The 23,064-nt window shown below is 39.0% G+C and overlaps 1 protein-coding gene across 2 annotated transcripts in view; it reads left to right on the plus strand.

The window, feature by feature from the left end:
- The window catches only part of HECTD2 (HECT domain E3 ubiquitin protein ligase 2), an 80,660-nt gene that overhangs the window by 18,065 nt on the left and 39,531 nt on the right, over window positions 1–23,064 (plus strand). Inside the window, exons 3-9 of one of the 2 annotated variants that reach the window (XM_048858020.2) lie at window positions 4,553–4,717; window positions 9,155–9,293; window positions 12,190–12,292; window positions 13,958–14,047; window positions 16,796–16,860; window positions 20,856–20,901; window positions 22,164–22,273. In XM_048858020.2, the coding sequence (XP_048713977.2) occupies window positions 4,553–4,717; window positions 9,155–9,293; window positions 12,190–12,292; window positions 13,958–14,047; window positions 16,796–16,860; window positions 20,856–20,901; window positions 22,164–22,273 (718 nt within the window). The remainder of the gene's footprint in view (window positions 1–4,552; window positions 4,718–9,154; window positions 9,294–12,189; window positions 12,293–13,957; window positions 14,048–16,795; window positions 16,861–20,855; window positions 20,902–22,163; window positions 22,274–23,064) is intronic. The other variant, XM_048858022.2, reaches the window with a different exon arrangement.

Genomic DNA, 23,064 nt, shown 5'->3' on the forward strand with positions numbered 1-23,064 from the left:
AGAAACAAGATATTTGAAAAGAGAGAGAGGGTCAATGAAATGTGTTTTAAGTATGATGTGTTATAGTTTGTTTGATCTAACTAAGCTTAGCAAAGGCAGGGCAGATTGAAAAATCAAGATAAAATGTGGAGTTAGAGTAAAAGACCTCAATGAAACCCTTTTTCTTTTATTTGGTGAAGATGTTCTAACATCATAGTGACTAAAAGTTGGAAGGTAGAGTAGACACAGTAAAAATGATCTGCAAAGAAGTTAGAGTTGAATTTGTAGACTTTGATTACCTCTGCGTCCTATTTAATTCAGTAGAAGGATTCTTAAAGAAGGATGACCTCCCTTTGTCCTGTGCTTTATTATAGACTAATGGAACCTTGGTGCTGCAGTCCTGATGATTCAATAGGTGACATTCTTCTCTCCAAGTCAATGACAAACCAGTGATTGAGTGCCAGATCACGGAGTTGCTAAGATGCCATCTTTTTAGAGAGAACAAAAATAAAAGTTTTGATTACACATGATCATTCTAAAATTCTTCTTTGAGTAGTGTCCCTGTGGGTGCTCTGCTTCAGGTGCACATGTGCCTCTTGAGCCATTGATTAGAGATTTTCCGTTAGTAGCATCCATGCAACCTGCTCATGTGCTCTGTACAACCTTATGGCGTATATAGCGCTGCATGGGCTGAGGGTATATAGGGCTGCATGGGCGAACCACCTTCAGTTCCTTCTCTACTACCTTGGACTCAGATGGAGCTCTAGCATGTCTACGTCATGTGTACCTGAGTGTGTTTACAGTTGTTGTTATTTAGTTAGTGTTAGTTGTTATTAGTATAGGAATAGTTAGATAGCTTTGAAAGATATCAGTTTGTCCTCTCCCCCTTTTTTTCTGAGGAATTGATCTGCCATGCCTGGCTCACCAGGTTTCAAATGCTGCCTCTCTAGTTGGGAGGCTGTCCCGGTCAGTGATGGCCACTCCAAGTGCATGCATTGCTTGGGATGTAATTTTTGCCTGGCTCTCAAATCTAGAACATGGGAGAATCAGGAGACCAAATTGAAGCAGCTATTGATCGCCTCCAAGTCAGGTCTGGAGACCGCCCTCAAACATATGTGTCTGAGCAGATCCAGTGCTCCTTTATCTTCAGCTAAGGTATCTCCTAGGAAGGGAAAGAACTCAGAGGACTCAGGGAAGACTCCAAAAAAAAAGAGCTCTGTCTCTCATCACAAGGAGTCAGCTCCCAAGAAGCCCTGATCTCCCACTAGGTCTATGGTGTTGGAAACCTTGACCTTTCAACTTGGTACAACTTGGTTTCAACTTGGTGGCAAACTCTTCCTCCAGAACCAGTGAAATAGGGAGAGCCCAGAGCACTTCAGAGAAACAAAGCTTCAGCAGGGCCCCAGTACTGACCATGAAGGACAGGGAGGTACAAGACATGCATTCCTCCAGAATGGCACTGTCTACCTCAGCCTTACCAACAGTACCTTCACACTCGGTTCCATCATTATCAACAAAATTGAAGCCTTTGGCACCAGTGCCTACAAGCTCCAAACCAACAGTTTTATGTGCTGTATTAGTACTGACCCACTTGGTACCTCAGAAATTCTGCTACAGCAGGGACTTGTCAGTGTTAGACAAGCAGGAGTCCCCACTGCTCATAGGGACCGAACAACTCTCAGTGCTGTGACCCCAGTCTTCAGATTACCATTGCTTCCCAATACTGCAGAATTCTCTGCCCTTTTCTGTTGGGGCCCTCCAAGTGGATAACATTGAGGATGCTGAAGGAAACATTCAATCAGACTCCTCCTTTTCAGTGCAGAATTCACCTCCACATCATTCCAGGACCCCATATTTTGACAAAAACCCTCATCCATATCAGGAATGGTGGAATCAGCCCTGAGTAATATCCCTTCTCCTGCATGGGCTTTCCCAGTTGCTATACTGGGATCCTTGGGTGATGTATCGGCGGAAATTTACCAGATCTCCATCTCCATTTCAAAGGGACATTAGGGCCACGCAGTCCCCTATACCAAGCCACCACCATGAAGAGACCTTAGAGGAATAGGAGGTTAGGGTGGACAAGGAGGCTACCCCTCAATCCCCTATTTCGTCTCCAGATGAGGCACCATTGATGGCCAACAATTTTTGTCAATTCTAGGACCTTGTGAAGAGGGTGGCTAATGCCCTCCACATACCTCTTGAGGAGGGTAAAGACTCTCAACATGAGCACCTGGACATTTTGCTGTCAGCAACACCCACCCAGGTTGTACTACCAATTAATGCAGTGCTCCTGGATCCAGAAAAAAATGTGTAGCAAACTCCTGCCACCATCATACCAACTTGTAAATTGGCGGATAAAAAATACTCTGTTCCTACAAGGGACTCAGAATTTTTGTTTTCTCACCGCTAGTTTAGTTCACTGCAGATAGATGCTGTAAACGAGCGGCATCAACAGCAGGTCTAAAGGCGTATTTATCCATGACCCTCCAGTTTTAGATTGCAAGCTATTAGGTGATCATGAACAAGTATGATTACACAAATTACAAGAAGTTTGCATCCTTTATTGAATATCTTCTACAGGAGCATTTCAGGTCATCGTTAAGGAGGGTCACTTATTAGTAAGGCAGCTTGGGCAGCCCCTGGACAGCTGCACCAGCCACTGCTGGGCAGTCTCGGGCCGCTGTCCTCTACCCCTCTGCAGCAACAGGAGTTTGGGTGTGAGAGGGGGCTCAAGGCTGGGGGTTGGGATGCGGGAGGGGATGAGGGCTCTGGGCAGCACTTACCTTGCGGGCTCCCCAGAAACGGTGACATGTCCCTCCCTCAGCTCCTAGCTCTGCATGCTGCCTCTGCCCACAGGCACCGCTCCCACAGCTCCCATTGGTCTTGGTTCCCAGCTAATGGAGGCTGCGGAGCCAGGGCTTGGGGCAGGGGCAGCGCACGGAGTTAGGAGCGGAGGGAGGGACATGTTGCCGCTTCCGAGGAGCCGGGTAGGGAGCCTGTCATCCCTGGAACCCCCTCCCCCAGCCACAGCGGGCGTCCCAGGCTCCATGCTGCCGCTCACCCCCTTCACCCCCCTCCCCCGCACCAGCAGGGGTCATAGGCTGCTCCCCACTGAGCACCCGTGGTGCCCCCCAGACTGCCCCCAAGTACCCATGGCACCCTCTGGGCTGCCCCCCCCATGAGCACCCGTGGCAGCGCCCCCCCGCCACTCCAAGATTTAGTCAAGGGTACATAGTACAGGTCACAGGTCATGAATTTTTGTTTACTGCTTGTGACCTGTCCATGACTTTTATTTAAAATAGCTGTGACCAAAACGTAGCCTTACTTATTAGCCAAAACCTTTCTTCAAGTGTCCTTAGATGCTGCAGATTATCTCCACAGCAATTGTCATGCACAGGACATCTTGGCACCAGTCATCAGGGTTTCTGAGAATGGTTCAGAATACTGGTGAAAACCTCCTGTTTGATGGTCAAAAACTCTTCTCAGGAACTACAGACAAGTCCCTGCATATACTGAAGGACTCTAGGGCCACGCTAAGGTGTCTGGGTATATACACCCCCACAAAGCGGAGATGGGCGGGTCGTGTAGTCTGCCGGCAAGACAATAGGTGGACAACCCTCATCAGTGACTGGATGTTCAGAGACTACAACCAACCTTTGGGCAGACCGAAAACGCTCTGGGCTGATCCCATGACAAAAGTCTTGGGCCAGAAATGGAACGAATGTGCTCACAACAAAATGAATGGTGTGACGTCGACTTGTGTTCGTGGAAGGATGGACGAAGACAAGCTGCACAAAGGTGAAACAACAGAAGATTTAGCAGGTCTTAAACTGCCCAGTGATTGCTCCCAGCTCAGTTCTCCAGTTTTCGCTAAACCACCAAACCTGCTAGAAAAAGACAAAGGTTCCAAAGGAGAAGAGCATTTCACCCTTCATCACTGAGTACCCAGTCATCATCGAAACAGCAATTTTCATGAGTTGGTCAAGGGTTTGACTCCTCCCTCACCTATAGTTTGTAAGCTGCAACCCTTTGCCCACTTCCCCACTTTTGGAGACTGCCTTTGCCATTTCCAGCAGGTCTTATGGTATGTTGCAACAGACAAGTGGGTTGTGGAGGTAATAACTTTGGGCTACACCATTCCCACATTGCCACCCAGCAGCAGCTGTTACCTGCCCACTCCCTGTGACCCATAATCCACAGAGGTTCAACGTGGATCCTTAGCTAGGTGTCATGACTACCCTGCTTCTCTGTTCCTGAACTCTCCGTATTTATCTCAGCTCTGACTTGGATTCTGATTCCTGATTAACCCCTGGAACTGCAACAGAGACCCTAGTACCTGGTATTGACCTTTGGCCTGATTTCTGATTGTCTCTGACCCTTGGCTCAACTCCTGACTCTGACTCCAGTTTGACTCTTGACCCTGATACTGGCTCTGACCCCTGGCTTCAGTTCCGGAATCTCAAGCTCCTGCCACTAGTCCTGCCTACCTTCGCCCATAGTCTTGACAAGTACTATGTTATCATTTAATGTTCAGAAGATGATACCTGGATTAATTTTTTTAATGTTACAGATTACTACAAATGGAAGAAGTACTTCAGATTGATTTCCCATCTTCAGCAAAAAAGAAGCAGTTCAATGGTATTGAACTTTGTTTACTATGCCAAAGGAGTTGTAATGAGGCACTGGTTAAAACGTCAGCATCCATCTAGAAATAACTGGAATCCATCTTCAAATGGTATGCATATAGTTACATAACTTACATTACTTAACATAATTACAATCCCAGAGTAATTTATTACAGTATCCTTGTTTTTCTTTGGTCTCAATCATTTTTAGGCATCAATGGGGAGACAAAGAACACCAGCTAGTAGCTGAATCTTTGGAGAATATCACCTCGGAGGACCTGATTGAACATAACACTTGGCATTGTGAACCACATTTTTGTAGGGAAAAAGTTGTGATATGCTGTAGAATCACACACCCAAACACTCGTTGCCCTTCAAAAATGCTAACTAGATGTCATCTTTGAAAAGCATACTGATGTATTTTAAGTTGTTTCTCAAAGGGTACAGGACTTGCAAGACGAGTTCCACACATCCAGTGTACATTCCGTATTCAGTGACCATTATTGTCCATGATCGAGAGCTACAATATCACAGAATGGATCATGAAATTTAATGAGTTTGAATTGGTGACAAAGACAACTTTTGGACTAGTGCAGTAATGCATGAAGATGCTTGAGACTTTGCTGCTCTTTATTCGATCTGCTAATTAGAATTTGTATCTCACACTGGAAGACATAGCAAAATTCATTTTTGCTTTAGATTTAACCAGCTATTCTGGGATGATTGCCTGCTACCTCGCTGAAATAAGAGGTGTGAAAAGTTTGACCCTGACATGGGAGGAATTTCAAAAAGGAAATTGGGCTGCTAAAAGGTCACCAGTTCCCTTCTGTTATCTTATTATCAAACTATCTTACTGGACGGTATTAGATTCAGCTTCCAAAGCCTCTTTCCTCACTCTGAAGGTTCTCGGAATGCATGAGACAGTCACTGATGATGTCATAAATTAACTGGAGGCATTAATATATACCAAGTTTACCATTTGAAGACTAACATTACGACACTTACAGAACTACGTTGATGGATGTTTTCTAAGAAGCAGATAAACTGAGAAAAATTGCCATTGATGTGGGGTACTATTTATACTTGGTGTCATGAGGGCAAATTATCAAGCAATGGAATGGCACTAAGATGATCGACCATATCCAAAACTGCCCTCCCCTATTGGGCATGGTTGGGTCTTGGAGAATGAACTGATCATACCAGTTATGTGTGAATTACCATGTGGTCCCAGATCAGTACTTCAGCTAATCAAATGCTCGTGTGCAAAGACCAGATGCTCACCATCCTGCAAATGTTTGGCCAGCAACCTGCCTTGCACAGACATATGCAAGTGCAGCTCAGACAAGGATCAGTGTGAGAATATGTCTAGCAATGGTGCCCTAGACGGAGATGACACTGATGGTGACTTTGATAAATAAATGTTTTCAGTCCTACATGTCAAGGCTAACTTCACTAGAATTACAAAAGATCAATGTCTTTTTTTATGTAAGCAATGCATCCCTCTGTTAAGGTATAATTTTAAAAATGTTGATTTTAAACATTTTCTCAAATATATGTTTACATAATTGTTCTAGGTTTATCATGTTTGGTGCCTTTGTGTTGATGGGGGAAAGGGCTCTTGAATGATATCCAACTGGAAGCGTTTCTGACAGCACTGTATTATCAACTGTATTATCAAAATTTCTACCAACCGGAGGACCTGAAGCTGGGTGCCAGGGGAGCAGTAAGCCCCCTTACCATGTCACAGAAGTTGGCACAATTGAAACTGTGATTCTGTAGGTTTTTAGGAATCAAATGATACCTCCATCACCTTTCTATCACTAATTTGCCCACAGAATGAAATTTTACTATATTGTGTTCCCAGATTTATGCTAAAAAATTGTGCAAAAATATAATATAGGGCTGTCGATTAATCGCAGTTTTAACTCACGCGATTAACTCAAAAAAATTAATCACAGTTTAATCACACTGTTAAACAATAATAGAATACCAATTGAAATTTATTATAAATACTTTTTGGATGTTTTCTACATTTTCAGATACAGTGAGAGCTGTTTTATTCAGTATGTTGGAGGAATGGGGGGTGCCGGTAACTGAAAAATGCCAGTTAACTAAGAGGGAGGGAGTTTGGGTGCGGGAGGGAACTCAAGACAGCAGGTTGGGGCGCGGGAGTGGGTGCGGGCTGCCTCCACCTGCAGGCACCGTCCCCACAGCCAATGGGTGCTGCGGAGCTAATGCTTGGGGGTACGGCAGGGGCAGCCTGCCGCACCTCTGCCTGAGAGCAGCCAGGAGAGGTCGCCGCTTTCCTACCCCAAGCATTAGCTCCGCAGCTCCCTCTGGCTATGGGGACGGTGCCTGCAGGCGGAGGCAGCCCGCACCCACTCCTGCGTCCCAACCTGCTGTCTTGAGTTCCCTACTGCACTCAGACTGTATGAGCGCCCTCCGGATCCCCGAATACCCTCCTGCGCCACACCCGCTGCCCCGAGCCTCCTCCCACAGGCAAATTCCCTCCCAGAGCACACACTCCACACCCCCTCCCGTGTCCCTGCTCTGGACCCACACCAACTGGCCTATAAACCGGAATTTCACTGAAGATCAGAAATGCCAGTTTATAGAGCTTTACAATTGGTGAAGTGCTGGATAAAAGAGCTTTTACTGTATATTGATTTCAACACAGAAGACAAAGTGTACAGTGCTCACTTTATATTATTATTTTTATTACAAATGTTTGCACTATAAAAATGATTTTAAAAGTACTAAGTGCAACTTACAAATGTCAATTTTTTTGTTGAATATCTGCACTCAAAAACAAAATAATGTAAAACTTTAGAGGCTACAAGTCCACTCGGTCCTACTTCTTTTTCAGCCAATTGCTCAGACAAACAAATTTGTTTACTTTTATGGGAGATAATGCTGCTGAAAGTGAGAACAGGCGTTCACATGGCAATATGTAGTTGGCATTGCAAGGTATTTACAAGCCAGATATGCTAAACATTTGTATATCCCTGCATGCTTTGGCCACTGTTACAGAGGACATACTTCTGTACTGATGACACTCATTAAAAAAATGTGTTAATTTAATTTGTGACTCAACTCCTTTGGGGAGAATTATATGTCTCCAGTTTTACCCACATTCTGCCATATATTTCATGTTCTAGCAGTCTCAGATGATGACCCAGCACATGTTGGTTGTTTTAAAAACACTTTCACTGCAGATTTGACAAAATGCAAAGAAGGTACCAATGTGAGATTTCTAAAGATAACTACAGCACTCGACCCTAGGTTTAACAATCTGAAGTGCCTTCCAAAATCTGAAAGGGACTAGGTGTGGAGCATGCTTTCAGAAGTCTTAAAAGAGCAACACTCCGATGCAGAAACTGCAGAACCTGAGTCACCAAAAAAGAAAACCAACCTTCAGGCCACACTGCTTTGGATCATTATCGAGCAGAACCCGTCATCAGCATGGACGCATGACCTCTGGAATGTTGATTGAAGTATGAAGGGACATATGAATCTTTAGCGCATTTATCATGTAAATATCTTGCAACGCCAGCTACAGCAGTGCAATGCAAATGCCTATTCTTACTTTCAGGTGACATTGTAAACAAGAAGCGGGCAGCATTATCTCCTGCAAATGTAAACAAACTTGTTAACCTGAGCGATTGGCTCAACAAGAAGTAGGAATGAGTAAACTTGTAGGCTCTAAAGTTTTACACTGTTTTATTTTTGAATGCAGTTATTTTTGTACATAATTCTACATTTGAAAGTTCAACTTTCATGATAAAGAGATTTCACTACAGTACTTGTATTAGGTGAATTGAAAAATATTATTTATTTTGTTTTTTACAGTGCAGATATTTGTAATCAAAAATAAATATAAAGTGAGCACTGTACACTTTGTATTCTGTGTTGTAATTAAAATCAATATATTTGAAAATGTAGAAAACATCCAAAATATTTAAATAAATGGTATTCTATTATTAATAGTGCGATTAATCATGCAATTAATTTTTTTAATCGCTTGACAGCCCTAATATAATATAAATATTGAAGCTGGTCAGGCAGTAAGTAAGCTTCACTAAAACATTCAAAAGAAATGAAAATTTTTGGCTTAATTTGAAATGTTTTTAAATGAATTTTTTTTTAAAGGCTTGGGAGGGAAAATACCATTTTCTCTCGTTCCTTTTACTTATTTTCACTGCAAAAAGGGAGAAGGAGGAAAGTAAAATAGTGAGAATGTGTTTTTTCCACAGTGAAATTTTAAATTTTGATATTTGTCAAAAATGGAATTTTGAGCAATATGGAAAAAAATTAAGCTAATTTTTATATTGGTTGAAAAGGCATTTTCTGTCAGTTTCACGTATGTACGAGTTCCTAGTTTACAAAAACAATGTTTAGGTTCTCTTTACAGATTACAATTTAAACTTTAGTCCTTTTGTATAGTTCATATGCCTTTGTGTTTTGCAAGCTAAATAAATCAATCTTTCTTTGTAAATTATGTATATGATTACAATACATTTAACACTTCTTTAAAATTTTTCAATAAGTGAGAGATCTACCACCAATTTGCCTTGATGTTAGGCAAAAGCAGCGCATCTCTATAGATACACTACCACCGGAACCGAAAGCTCCAGTCCCTCCAGAATCTTCCCTTCCCATCCGAACCAAAACTATGAAAGACTTCCAGTAAGTATACAGTTAAAACCAATACAACTCTGTTTTGTTTTTTATTGACTGACTTTCCATTTCATTTAAGTATGTATGTATGTAATATATTGATTTTCTGGCTGACCTCTCGTGATGGGATCAGTACAAGACAACAGAATGCTAGATAGAATGTAATTTTGTAAGTTATTTTGGCTAGGATGTTGGAATTAATACTTCTGTGACTGTGGAAATTGTCATGATTCCTTGCTCAGCTTGGGTTTTATGCATCACCTAAAAGATAGCACCATCAGCAGCTCAGTACCACATGCATTTTTTCTACCATTACTGTTTTCTTGGAGGGTGGGGGAGTGAAAGAACTACTGATATTTAGTGGATATTTAGTTTCAATTAGAGAAAAGACATACTGGGGTATTCTCATGATACAAAAGCTCTTTCGATATTTAAACCACATCTCTGAAGCTTTGCTGTTTATCATCCACTCATTTGGGGTCCGATCCAATCAGGAGCTGGGCATCCTCAATTCTGACTGAAGACATTGTGTACCAGGCCTTTAATTTGTAACTTCCTACGTTTTTGGTCCTTTGACAATAGTTAATAATATGAGCTGTGCCACCTCTCACTTAGATGTTTAAAATGTAGAAATATTTTTTTCATATTATGTGAAAGGACACTGTTGTCGGCAGTTCACTCTTTTTGTAGTTCCTTTTTATTTTTTTTCTTCCTCCTTTCTGTTGATGATAGTGCTATTTTAAATAGCGTAAGTAAGCTTGAAACCATACTGGGGGAAATCCCCTTCGTTCTAGTTCCCTTATGTGAGAAGCATTACACTTAACAGGCCTTTTATTTCTGTGGACTTAGATCAGAGTCCTTACAGGTGAGCTTTATACTGCTGCCCTCTTACAATTTAGCAAAAGGACAATATCATCACTGTGCCAAATCAATTTGGCTTTGTTCCACTTTCATATTTACTCTCTCTGTCAGAACACAAACCTAACTGATCTCATTTATCAAGGAAAAGTTCACAGTTGCTCTTACTGACATATGAGTTTATCTTCTTTTAATAAGTTGGTTGCTTTTTGTGTGTGTTTTGAGATTTCTCACATTCAGTAGGAGTTCAAAAGTTCTGATTTGTTAAGTGTTTCTTTACTTAGTGCAGAATGAGTCAGGTATCACAAAGGAATTGGTAAAAGAGAATATTTGGCCAGAACTCAAGTGGTCAAAAAACTGAAACGTGACAAGCCTATCTACCACACATTTTATAAATTTTGACTAAAATTTTCAAAAGTGTCTGTGACTTAGGAATCTAAGCCCCATTGACTTTCAGCAAAACATGCTCCTAAATCCTTTAAGCACTTTGAATATATTACATCTGTTTTCACATTTACAGTGTGTTTCATCAAAATAAACAAGTTTATTTCATATGAGTGAATATATAAAAATGTTTTATGTTGTAGAGGAAAAAATTAATTGTGATTTGTATCACTAACATATAGGGCCAATGTTTTCTGGAAATTGGTGCAATTACTGCTTTTTTTTTTTTTTCCAAAATGACTTTTCATTTCCGGAATTGCCCTTAATTTTTGGAATTGCCATTCAGAGGGTGAGCAGGGCATGCAGGGTGATGTCCACAGCACCTGTCCCCCACTCATCTCCCCTGCACACAGCTGGCTCCTTCCCTCTGCCACCCAGCACGTAGCTTTCCTGGCTCTGGCCCTCAGTGCCTGGCATTTTTGTAAAGCAGTCGTTCTCAAAGTGTAGTGTGCGCCCCCATAAGGGGGTTCAGAGGACTGTTCAGGGGGTGCGTGGTGGGGGCAGGGAGGGAGCGCCACGCTTCCAGCCCCACTCCGCACCCAGACCAGCTCCACCTCCAACACCTTTTTGTCCTCATCCAGTCCTGCTCTGCCCTCATTCCTTCTCCGCCCGCAGACCAGCTCCACCTCCAGCCCCAGCTCCTCCCCCATCCCCAGTTCTACCCCAGCTCTGCCTTCTGCCCAAGCTCTGCTGCTGAGGAAGCCTTGGCTATGCAGTAATGCGGGGTGGGCGCAGACAGATTCCATTACTGGTAAGGTGCGGGGTGCAACTGGAAAAGTTTGAGCACCATTATTGTAAAGTATTGCATATTGCTCATGTTTGTCAATAAGAATATTTTTTATTAATATAAAGCATATCAAAAATGTCTGAAATATATAGCTTTGAAAATCTGAAATTACTGTTTTCATTGCTGGAGAACACCAGCCCTACTAATATGGAAATAAGTTGTCGATTGGCTTTGCATGAATGTTTTTACTTTTATTTTCAAGGTATTTAGAGTTTTCCATTATTTCAGACATTAGTTCTTTATGGCTGTTTAAAATGTTCACATAACATATCCAACTCCCAGCTTTTAGCTAGGTGTGAATCTTTGAATTTTATGGTTGCAACAATGAATGTGATCTTACATATGTTATGTAAAATTTAGGAATTTTAAAGCTTGTAATAGAAGCAAAGATCAGTACCTGTAATGTTAAATTAACAGTTTTACGAGGTTACTTACTATTTTAAATTATTTCTACACATTGCATAAGAATTGATAATACATTATTCTATTACTAATTTGTTTTAAAATACTGAAATATAATCCACTGAATTAATAAATATTATGATCAGGTAGTGCTGAAATATATTTTGCACAACCAATTTCAAATGCCTCCATTCTTTTGGAGCGTCAGTATTTCTAGATTTTCAGGTAAAATATTAAAGTAGAAATTAACTTGCACACGTCCATTCTTAAATTCACCCTTCTCATAAATCTGTTTAGAGATGAAAGACACTGGAGTAATAGTGAAGTATGAAGTACAAAGTCTATTTCATAAAGTGCTTAATATTTGTACATAAACTTGTGTGATATATATTTATTTGTAAATTTTCTTTCTAGGGAGGATATGGAAAAAGCTAAGTCATCAGGAGATTGGAAAGCTGTACATGATTTTTATTTAACAACATTTGATTCTTTCCTGGAGTTAAATGCTGCATTTAAGGTAGAAAACAATTCAGAATGCTGCTTAGCTCTTTCTATCTTCAGGATGCTATAAATCCATCACATAAAATTTATTTTTACCTTTGTTTTCTTAAACAGACTAGACTCATAGTATTATCTTGTTTACCTTACCCATACACTTTGTAGTTATAGTATTTCATTGTTTCATTTACTAGTTCCATTTATTATTTGTTTTTAGTAAACCATTTGTCCATTATTCATGTATTAGTAAAGCAATGTTTCAAGGACATTTGTAGGATTTAAAACAAAAGAAATTCAAAAATTGGTGTCCTGAGAATTAAAGAAAATGCAAGGACTTTATAAAAGCTGTCTCTGTACAACCCATTTCTGAAAGATTAACTTTGCATTATAGTAAATGAAACTATATACATATTATTTTGTTAAAATTTGTAATACTTTATGACTATGGAGTTGCTTTACTATCTTTTTAGACTATTGTTGATTTAGATTCCATTGCTGGTAAAATAGTTATCTGACAGCCCTGGAGACTGAAGCCCTCAATTCCCTAATCAAATACAGTATGGTTTGTGGCAACGCTTTCTTCCTTGCATTGCTTTCTTAATGTGCCTCAGTCCAGTTCTGAAAGGATCACATCTATGGGTGGGTACTTCAGTCTCCATGACCAGTAAATTCTTCTTATTTTTTTCAGAATCTGCCTGTGGCAGTGCTATTTCATGTAAACAGTGGGATCTGAATTGAGGGTATTAATTCGTGTCACACAGGTTATCTAACAGATATTGCGTGGTAGTAATTTTGTTGCTCTTGACTGTTGCTGAATTTGAATTTGAACCAGTGACTAGAAATGGTAGACTAAATCACCCATCAGCTGACACATCTAATGTAGTCCCATTATTTTAGACTTTTGATAAATTGGAGCCAGGTGAACTTTGCTAACATAATGTATTCTTGCATTAGAATTTGAAAAGATACAATATCATATCTGACCTGGTTTCTTTTTTGTTGTTACAAAAAATTATCAATTTATTTGTTTCAGAGTAACAGCCGTGTTAGTCTGTATTCGCAAAAAGAAAAGGAGTACTTGTGGCACCTTAGAGACTAACCAATTTATTTGAGCATGAGCTTTCGTGAGCTACAGCTCACTTCATCGGATGCATACCGTGGAAACTGCAGCAGACTTTATATACACACAGAGAATATGAAACAATACCTCCTCCCACCCCACTGTCCTGCTGGTAATAGCTTATCTAAAGTGATCATCAAGTTGGGCCATTTCCAGCACAAATCCAGGTTTTCTCACCCACAAAAGGTGGAGGGTGAGAAAACCTGGATTTGTGCTGGAAATGGCCCAACTTGATGATCACTTTAGATAAGCTATTACCAGCAGGACAGTGGGGTGGGAGGAGGTATTGTTTCATATTCTCTGTGTGTATATAAAGTCTGCTGCAGTTTCCACGGTATGCATCCGATGAAGTGAGCTGTAGGTCACGAAAGCTCATGCTCAAATAAATTGGTTAGTCTCTAAGGTGCCACAAGTACTCCTTTTCAATTTATTTGTTTTCTCTGTACATACTTTTTTCTAAACTTGATACAGATGTTAGCACACCAAAACTTTTATTTTTAAGGGAATTTTAAAATGACATTTGAAATAACTTGAGTAAAAAATGCTTATGATTTGAATTTGCAGAAAGATGTCAGTCTCCCTTTCAGTACCATTGAAGACTCTGGAATCAATGCTAAATTTGTGAATGCTGTCTATGATGCCTTACTAAATACTGTAAGTAAAAAAGATGTTTTTAAAATGTTTTAAAAGATTCACAATTATGAACTGAGGAATCTGCTGAAATTGAAAAAACTGTGCAAGCTTACATGAAATCACCATAAAATCCTGAAAACTGCACTCTACGGATAGAACAACTTTTAGTTAATAATATTGTTTATATTTTGGCAGAGTCTAGAGGCCTCAATAAGGACCAGGATCCCATCATGCTATATGCTGCACAATCATAGCAAGGCATGGTTCCTTGCCCCAAAAGCTTTTTATCTGGATTGAAAAAAGATACAGAAATGAGTGTAGGAAGCAATGGGGAAGATGGAATGAGGGTGACAATCATATGAATATGCATGGGCAAGTTAAATGTGCAAATGATGGGTTCCAAATAATTTGAAAGTTATTTTTTCTTTAATAATTAAGTGTACAGTATAGGCTATTCTTGACCACTTATTAATATCGTCAATTTTTTATTCTTTATTTGATTTTGTGTGACCTTTGGTGTTTTGCTCAACAAAAATATTTGTATCTGGTATAGTGAACTTAATATTACTGTTCAGTAAAGGATATTGTGTAACCATTAGTTTGCTTCTAAGCTATCTGTTTGCATGGTACCAAACTGTTCTCTTTTGAGAGGCATGAAAGAAAAAATGGTAATGAGGGCTTTTCCCTCACAACATCTGAGGTTCTTACTTAGGCTCAGATCGTGAAAATGGCTTTTGCAGGTAGATTCCTGTGATTGTGCAGGACACCACTGATTTCAAGCAGGCTGTACATTGTGTATAAAGGTCCACATGTGCAGTGTTCTAGTGAAGTTAGAAGGACCCTAGCCCTGGCACAGCATAGGGCTCTGACCTCATAATCAGATTGCAGGATTGGGGACTTGGACAGTAGAAAGAGAGAACCTTTTCTTACATACTAACAAGTAGTCAGGAAAATAAGATAATAGAAAAAGAAACCATAAGATAATATATAATATGTAAGAGACACTAGTGATACCAAAAGTTAAAATTAGTTGTGCAATAGAAAAACATATTGTTTCCCAATGTATTGATTCAAAACAATGGTGCAATCTTTGTCTCATCACTTTCACCGGACTCCCAGTCTAAATCTGTCTCTCTAAGTTTGGATGATATACTTTTTAGATGATGTAGCTTTTTATTAAACATATTTTTTTCCATGTTTGCATCCAGTGGAAAAGTTTTGTGCCTATTTAATAGGGCTTAATATAAGATAAGGTATTCTGGTAACTTAAACGATATTTTATATAACCAGACAGAGAGCCTAGCTAGCTGTGATTTGTCGAGGGTGGTCTCTGATTTTGTTTCTTTTCTATGCATCCAGCCTTGATAATTTGTATTACTTTAATAATCCTCCTATGGTGTCACATCTAAATAAAGATTTGGGGAAAATGTAATAAACTGATAACGTTTTGATTGGGAAGTGTAGCTGTGGTGAAAACACACTTGCTCCCCTGATTTGTTTTTCTGTTTCAAATTCTGCTAGTAGTATTACCAAGCACAGCTTTGAAAGATCTGCAAACTAAAAGATATAAGTTTATATATGAAAAGAAAAAAACTATGTATTGAACTTTTTCTAGACTGACTAGATTGATGGGATTTGCCCTTCCTAATTTTTACAAATGTAATCAAGCTATTAAACAAGAGCTTCTGTTGATTAGAGCTAGAATCATCAAGAAGTATTCAGCAGACCTTGGGCATTTAACTTTTGTAGAGAAGGTAATTTGCATGGAGGAAAAAATTAGGTCAGCTTTCTTATACAATTAACCTAGTACTAAAGTCAGCATAAGGTCATTCTTTCTATTACCATTATAAGAAAATTAGTATTTTAATTCTAAATTAGTAAAATGGAACCCTGAAGACTGGAAATGGGGGAAAGTTAAGGTAGCATTTATTACATATTCAGTAACTCATTAAGAAATTGAATATTATTAGTTCTGCATACATATTTAGTTGTCATGTCCTAAAATGAGAGAATTTTAATAACCAATTTAATAAATCTTGCCAAATCTAATTTACCTGTAGACCTAGTATTCAAAATTCAACTAGCTGAACTAAATATTCATCTGAAAGTTGTAAGTAAAATAATGTTACATATGCAATTTTCATTGAAGGTTTCTCACAGATCACTTTAAAATCAGTTTCTCTCATAGAGTGGGTGGAATTAGAATCTTAAACTTCACTGCTCAATGTAGATCAGTGTAGGTCCGTATGTGCGATATTCCTCATTTTAAGTATAGGGATAACCACAAATACAGTACTGTAGTAAAGTCAAATTTTTAGAGGCACCAAAAGTTTACATTTTCTCCTGGTTTCTTTGTTCAACAGTAAAAGCCCTAATTCTTCTACTGATCTATTAATGTTACTTTATTGTGAACAGAGGGCAAAATGCAATAAACATTTACATGTGGATAATTTTATGCACCTGAGTAGTCCCAGTTGGAACTAACCTGGGCATTTCTCTCAATGAAGGTAGCAGAATAGTATGGATATAAATTTCCCCTTAATGTTAATTGTATTGTCATTAGTTTGGGTTGTTTTAGTTATATATTTTCTGTGAAGTAGACAAAATAAATAGTTGTGTTTTATTGTGGAGTAAAAACTATTCCTAATCCTTTAAATAAGAATATTATCCTACTGTCATGCTTCAACAATTGTATTAGATGAAATGTAAAAAAGAAGTGTACTCTTTAACCTAATGCTGTTTGTTTTTTTTTCTTTCCATTCTTCCTAGCCTCAAGATATTCAGAAGTCTGTCCTAAAAGGAATAATTAATGGTCTGTTACAGGAGTGGAAAGGGTAATTATAACCAGCATTTGCACACATTTACATTAGTGAAAAATCTGGGTTTATTGTACTAGTATATTATCTTTCTTTAATACATGACAAGGATCTATCGTGTTTTTAGACCAAGAATGAAAAATTATTTGAGTTACATCTTATTTGCTTTATAAGTTTCTCCTTTGAAGAGACACATCTGCTGATCATCTAAATCTTAGTCAAATCCCCTCTGAGTGACTGATCAGAAATAGCTGGAGCTCTCACGGTATTCCTACACTGTAAAAAAACTTAAATTGGGTAGGAGAGACAAGGAGGGTGATATACTATCTTTGATTGGACCAACTTCTGCATTAGCTAACTCAGGTTGTAAAGACATGGCAAACTCGGCATAGCAGTTCATGTTCAACCCCAGGCTTCCTTCTAAGGCTTGAACTCAAGCTGCTAACTCAAGTTAAAAACCTGGTTAACCATGTCTTCACTGCTGATTTAACCCAAGTTAGCCAGCATGGGTTAGCAAACCCAAGTTAACACACAGGGTTTTTTTTCTTTTCCTTTCTTTGTTTTTTACAATGTAGATATATCCTCAGTCATGGTGGGCACTGGTTCAAGAGGACCGCTCCCCAACTTCTTGCTAGAAATTTCTTAGGAAATGGGTACGCGGCTCTGGAGCTCCGTCGTGCTTTTCCAAAAAACCTTTATTTTCCAGCTGGAAACCCTCTTTTTCTTTTCAGCTTTTTGCTTTCAGAATCTCTTCTCTCTGCTGCCTCTCCACAATGCAAATTGCTCTTCGATTGCCAGGGTAATACTTAAGCAAGTGGCTTACAATGGTTAACAATGGTGTTCCAGACACAGAATTCTTTTCCCTACTCCACTCTTGGTCATTACTGCTTCTTTTGGTTGATAGATCTCTGCTGGATAGAGGGGAATGTGATGGATAAGCTACTTCCCAATTCCCACCAAAGTGGCTCAGCAAACAGTAATAGCTTAAAACAGAAGAGCCTGAAGAGGCACACAAAAAATTCAGTGAGGGAGGCAAGTCTCAGCAGTGACAGTAACAGCAGCAAGAAAGTAAATGAACAGCAAGAAGTAGCAAAACCACACTGATACACCTGTCACAAAGCTCAAAAAGGCAGGTAGGTAAATCCTCTACCATGAAGGGCGATGAGAGCATCCATGCTCCTCTAAGATAGAAAAAAGAGGGGTAACTCCTTCTTTTCCTACACTATTCCCAGCTCCCCATGCGTCTCCCATTCCATAAGATTCCCCCCACCTCTAAGATGTGGGGATGATTTTTAGTAAATATTTATATTAACTAGTATTTGGGTCCTTTGTGTTGGGTGCTGTACAAATATAGAAAAGAGAAAAGATGCTAAGATAGCTAGCTGGCTGACATTGTTCCTGTTGCACAAGGTCCCCCTCACTCAGAAAGTAGCCAGAATTTGGTAAGGGTCTTCCCAAAGGTGTCTCTCATTCAATTATTTAATGGAGAGCAATGGATCGTATATGCAATGAGCACTAAAAGAGCTTATTCCTCCCCCTCTCTCCTTCTGAATCTGTAGACTCTTTCTGTCGTGGACATAAGATCCATGATTGGATCTTAAGATCCAAGATTAAAGAAATACAAGAAAAATTTAGGAGCTTTGGAAGTGCTACTTGATTCCTCCTCCAACTCAACCACTTCCTTTCACTCTCTTTCCTCAAAGAACAACTGTCTGAATCTATTCTTTAAAATCTTAACTAAGCTCCCAAGAAAGACTTTTTACCCCATAGAATACTGCAGTAGTATGACTAAAAGTATGACTAAAAGGATTATTTTGGCTCTTGAGTCCTCACCAAAAGAAGGCAAGAAAGAATCAGTTAAAGCCTAGGTGGTCATATATTTTCCTGCTACCACATGGACTTTCCTTTGAAATGATTGCTTAAGGAACAGTAAACTCAGAATGGGAGCAGCCATGAAAAAGCAATTGCCTAAACTAGCAGATCAATAACTTTTGAATAAGCTGCAAAGAAAGGAACTGTCTACAGTGCCCAAGAGTGATGGTGTTTTGACAGGCATGATAAAGGAAACAATCTTCTTCATTGAGAAAGATTTCTTTCGTAAGCACTATGTTGGACAGGAAGGTCAAAGAACCATTCCAAGGAAATTCAGGCCTTAGTATTATTTTTCCAGCCCTCTGTCTCTGTCATCTACTTTGCTGGAGCATCTGTATTATAGTTCAGGAAACTTGGGGTGGGTTTTTCAAAAGTGCTCAGCATTGACCTCCTCTTGTCCCATTAAATCCAGTGGGAGTTTTATCATTGACCTAAATGGAAGCAGAAGTAAGCCAATGCTGAGAGCTTTTGAAAATTCCATCCTTGAAAAGCTACGGCCTTCAAACACAAAATAATGCAGGCCATCTTGAAGACTTCTCATCTCTTCTTTCATAGTAGATGCCACCATTCGCTCAGTTTGATTCTCCACAGGATCACTGATCCCAACCATAATTGTCAGGAAACAAACATAGCTGTGTTTATGGAAAGCTAACCACCAAAGCAACTGGTAACCCTTTAACACCTTTCCATGGAGGAGGACCATTTGGTGAAGCTCTCAAAAAGGTCATGATTAAAATCCCTTGAGGACAATTGACCCAAGAAATATAGACCATTCAGAAATTGTAGGCTGACTCTTCACACATCTCCAATAGATGCTACAAGAATGAATTCACTTTTTCTAAACTATGAAAGCCAATGATTACAAAAAGCACACCAGGATTTCTGCAACATTTCCTATATCAGAAACAAGTGGGCAGTTTGATTATACTTGTAATACCAAGGACATTTAAGAATGATTCCTGCTTTCTGCTCTCATGAGAGGGATTCATCAGAGACTTCTACTTCCAGACTCTTACATGGACTTACCTTGTGGGATTTACCTCATGGCTAACACTTCCTCAGAGTGTATCATTATCAAAAGTCATATTAGTTGAGACTCATTACAGCATATTCCATAGGGAACAAAGTAACCCCCAGGATTTCAGACTTAGAAGTGTATCTCATGTCTTAATATCCTGTTATTTTACCCTAATCTAAAATGGCCCCAAAAAGAAAACTGATATATCTCAGATTTTTGGTTTGTTCTCAAGATTTATCTTAAGAGAACAGAGCAGTATTGATGGTCAAGTTTTTCTCTTTTCTATTAGTCTTCAACATAGGAGTCAGAAAATCCAAACAGGACAAAGTCTCTTCTTGAATCAAATGCTTTGTAAGTAAAACATTGCAGGCCAAAGGTCTCTCCTTGGAGGGACTGTGGACACGCTCCTCTGAATCAGCTTCATTTTCATGGGCAGAGAAATCTTAAACATCAATCAAGGAAATGTATAAAGCAACCATTTGCTTCCAAAAGGAGTTCTGGGTATCTCGTCGTACAGTGTTTCATAGGAAGGTATTCAGTGAAGTGGTGCTTCAGCAATTTTTTTCTATGCTTTCCAGTGTTTCTGGCCTAACCTTGTTCTTCCCTGCCTGTCTACTTTTCACTTCTGGCTATGCTTTCTATGCAGAGGATCAATGGACAAGTCTCTCTAATAAAAGACATGTTCTTTCTTGTCAATTTCTCTTACGTGGGCATGTCTGCTGATCCTTCTTTATATTGTTTCAGGAATACATAGGGTCAATCAACTTGGTGTATCTTCAAAGGGTTCTTCAGGATCATATTGAGATCCTTTTAGAAGACATTTTCCCTGTGTACATAGTTATTTACAGTAACATGCTTCTTGCTTATAATAACTTTGGAAGAACTCTTTATGGCAGAAAGTAGGTGGATGGTGGGTTCCTCAGCCTCTGGTTTACAATGATAGACTACTTTTGCTTCTTCTAACCGATCAGTGAAAGAGACCCAGAGTATGTATAGATTGTAGAAGATCAACAGATATGGTATCTTTGGAGAAGCAAAACTGAGAAGTTAGATACATGTTTTCATTGACTGTTAATTTTTTTATACTTACATATGATTTTGGTATAAATCTGTTTGTTCTTAGGCCACGAACAAAAGATGATCTTAGAGCATACTGTATACTTCTACAGGTAAGAAAAATAAAAGCTTTTTAGTAAAACACATAATCTGTTTAATGCATGATGTACAATCCTGTATGCAATCAAAGTGTAACTAAAGTGTACTGTAAATTAAAAAATATAAGTTATTTATACATGTATATAAAAAAATACATTAAATGGATTTATATTTAACTTCCTTGTGTATGGAAACTATGTTCTGAAATATTTACAGCTACCTTACAGAAAAGTCTACTGCTGTGGGTTTTTTCTTTTAAAATTTTAAATTGATATGAAACATAGAGGCTTTCTTTCCAATTAACATGCAAAAACAATACAAATTTACTGCTTGGAAACTGCCATCTTGCAGGATGAGAGAGCAAAGTGGGTTATTTTATTTTCTACCCATCCCCTGCTCTCCTGCATTGATCTGCCCTTGTGCCCACTTTCCCAACAGGCTACATTCTGCATATTTTGAGCAGTTTTGTTTCAACAATTAAATAAGGCTGTAATGTTGCACGAAACATACAAATAGTATCGATAAATACATCAGATACAGAGGTAAGAATGCCTGAGTCCTATTTATACTAGCATTTGACTGTTGCTGCTACTAGTGGAGTTGCACCGGTGATGAATTATATGTCCAAATTTTACTAACGTAGATGAGGCTTGTGGATGTGTTTTGTGCACAAGAGAGCAGTTCACCAGTATTTGGGGATAAAATCAGCTGGGAATCTAATTCATGTAGGAGAAAAGTTTTTCAGTACACCAGGGAGGGGAAGCAACTGTGAATTGTGTGAAATATAACCTGCTGTGATAGTGGAAATGTGATCAGTCCAGTGCAGGGGTGATGATAGAAATTAAGACTAATGCTCTAATCCTGGAAGATGTCAATCATTAGAATCTATGTGGAGAAATATAGTTGTATATAATATTGAGCTATAAGGTCAATGCTAGCCACAGCCGTAAGAATATTAAAACTTCCATAAGCTTATCCAACATGTTTTAATTGATGTTCACTTATAGCGAAGTCTTCATTAAATAAACCTCTGCTTTCTGTTTAAAATGTAAGAGCATTTTAAATGTTTTCTGTTGCTATATTGAAGTTGTACATATCTTTTGACTTTGAACAGAAGTTGTAAATAAAAAATATCTATTATTTTATAATGTTGACTCTATCACAGCAATTTTCAGAATGATATTTTCATCCATGATTGTATTGTTTGGAAAAGTGTAATGGCTTTTTTCTTTATACAATTTTGGTACTAACAACATGTTTTTAATATCTTTTGCAGAATCCTCAGTTTAGTAACACATCTACTTATGTCATCTATGCTCACTTGCTAAGACAGATAGCAACCTTGGCAGAAGCTGACCATCATTTCCTAGCTCACTGGTTTAAAAAGTAAAAAAAAAATACTTTCCGTCATATAGGATCACAATTTTTAGTGTACTTTCATTTTTGTATTCTGACAATTATACTATATTAATTATATTAACTGAAAAGTTTTATTTTTTAAACATATATGGAAGGAGCAGATTGTGAGGTACATACATAGTTCTCCTATACTCATGGAAGTTACAAGGCTATGTTAACTTTTGCACAGATCCCATTGGTGGAAGCGTAGCCCTGTTGGAGCTGTGTTAGTAGGGACCACTAGGGGCTGTAGCCTCATCTGGATACAGGGTTTCTGTCTGAATGAGCCTGGCCTTGCAGGTTATCTGCTAGGTTTGGGGGCAGCTTTTCCATGAGGAGGTAAAAATTTCCCTCTCAAGCGGAAATGTGTCCTAGTTTACCAAAAAACTCTAATAGCTATAATTTGGTTTGGCTCACTGTTTGAAAATGGTGATTGTTCTCTTGGTTAAGAAGGTAACATGAAGATTGACGTTTTTCACAGTTACAGCCAGGATAGAAAAGCCAAACAATACTAAAAATTTGAACTTTTTATCTTTTAAAAAGATTCATAGATATTTAGGTCAGAAGGGACCATTATGATCATCTAGTCTGACCTCCTGCACAACGCAGGCCACAGAATTTCACCCACCACTCCTACAAAAAAAAACCTCACACCTATATCTGTGCTATTGAAGTCCTCAAATCGTAGTTTAAAGACTTCAAGGAGCAGAGAATCCTCCAGCAAGTGACCCGTGCCCCATGCTACAGAGGAAGGCAAAAAACCTCCAGGGCCTTCCAAT

The sequence above is a fragment of the Caretta caretta genome, chromosome 7 (genome assembly GCF_965140235.1).
Source record: "Caretta caretta isolate rCarCar2 chromosome 7, rCarCar1.hap1, whole genome shotgun sequence".
In the NCBI taxonomy this organism is placed as follows: Eukaryota; Metazoa; Chordata; order Testudines; family Cheloniidae; genus Caretta; species Caretta caretta.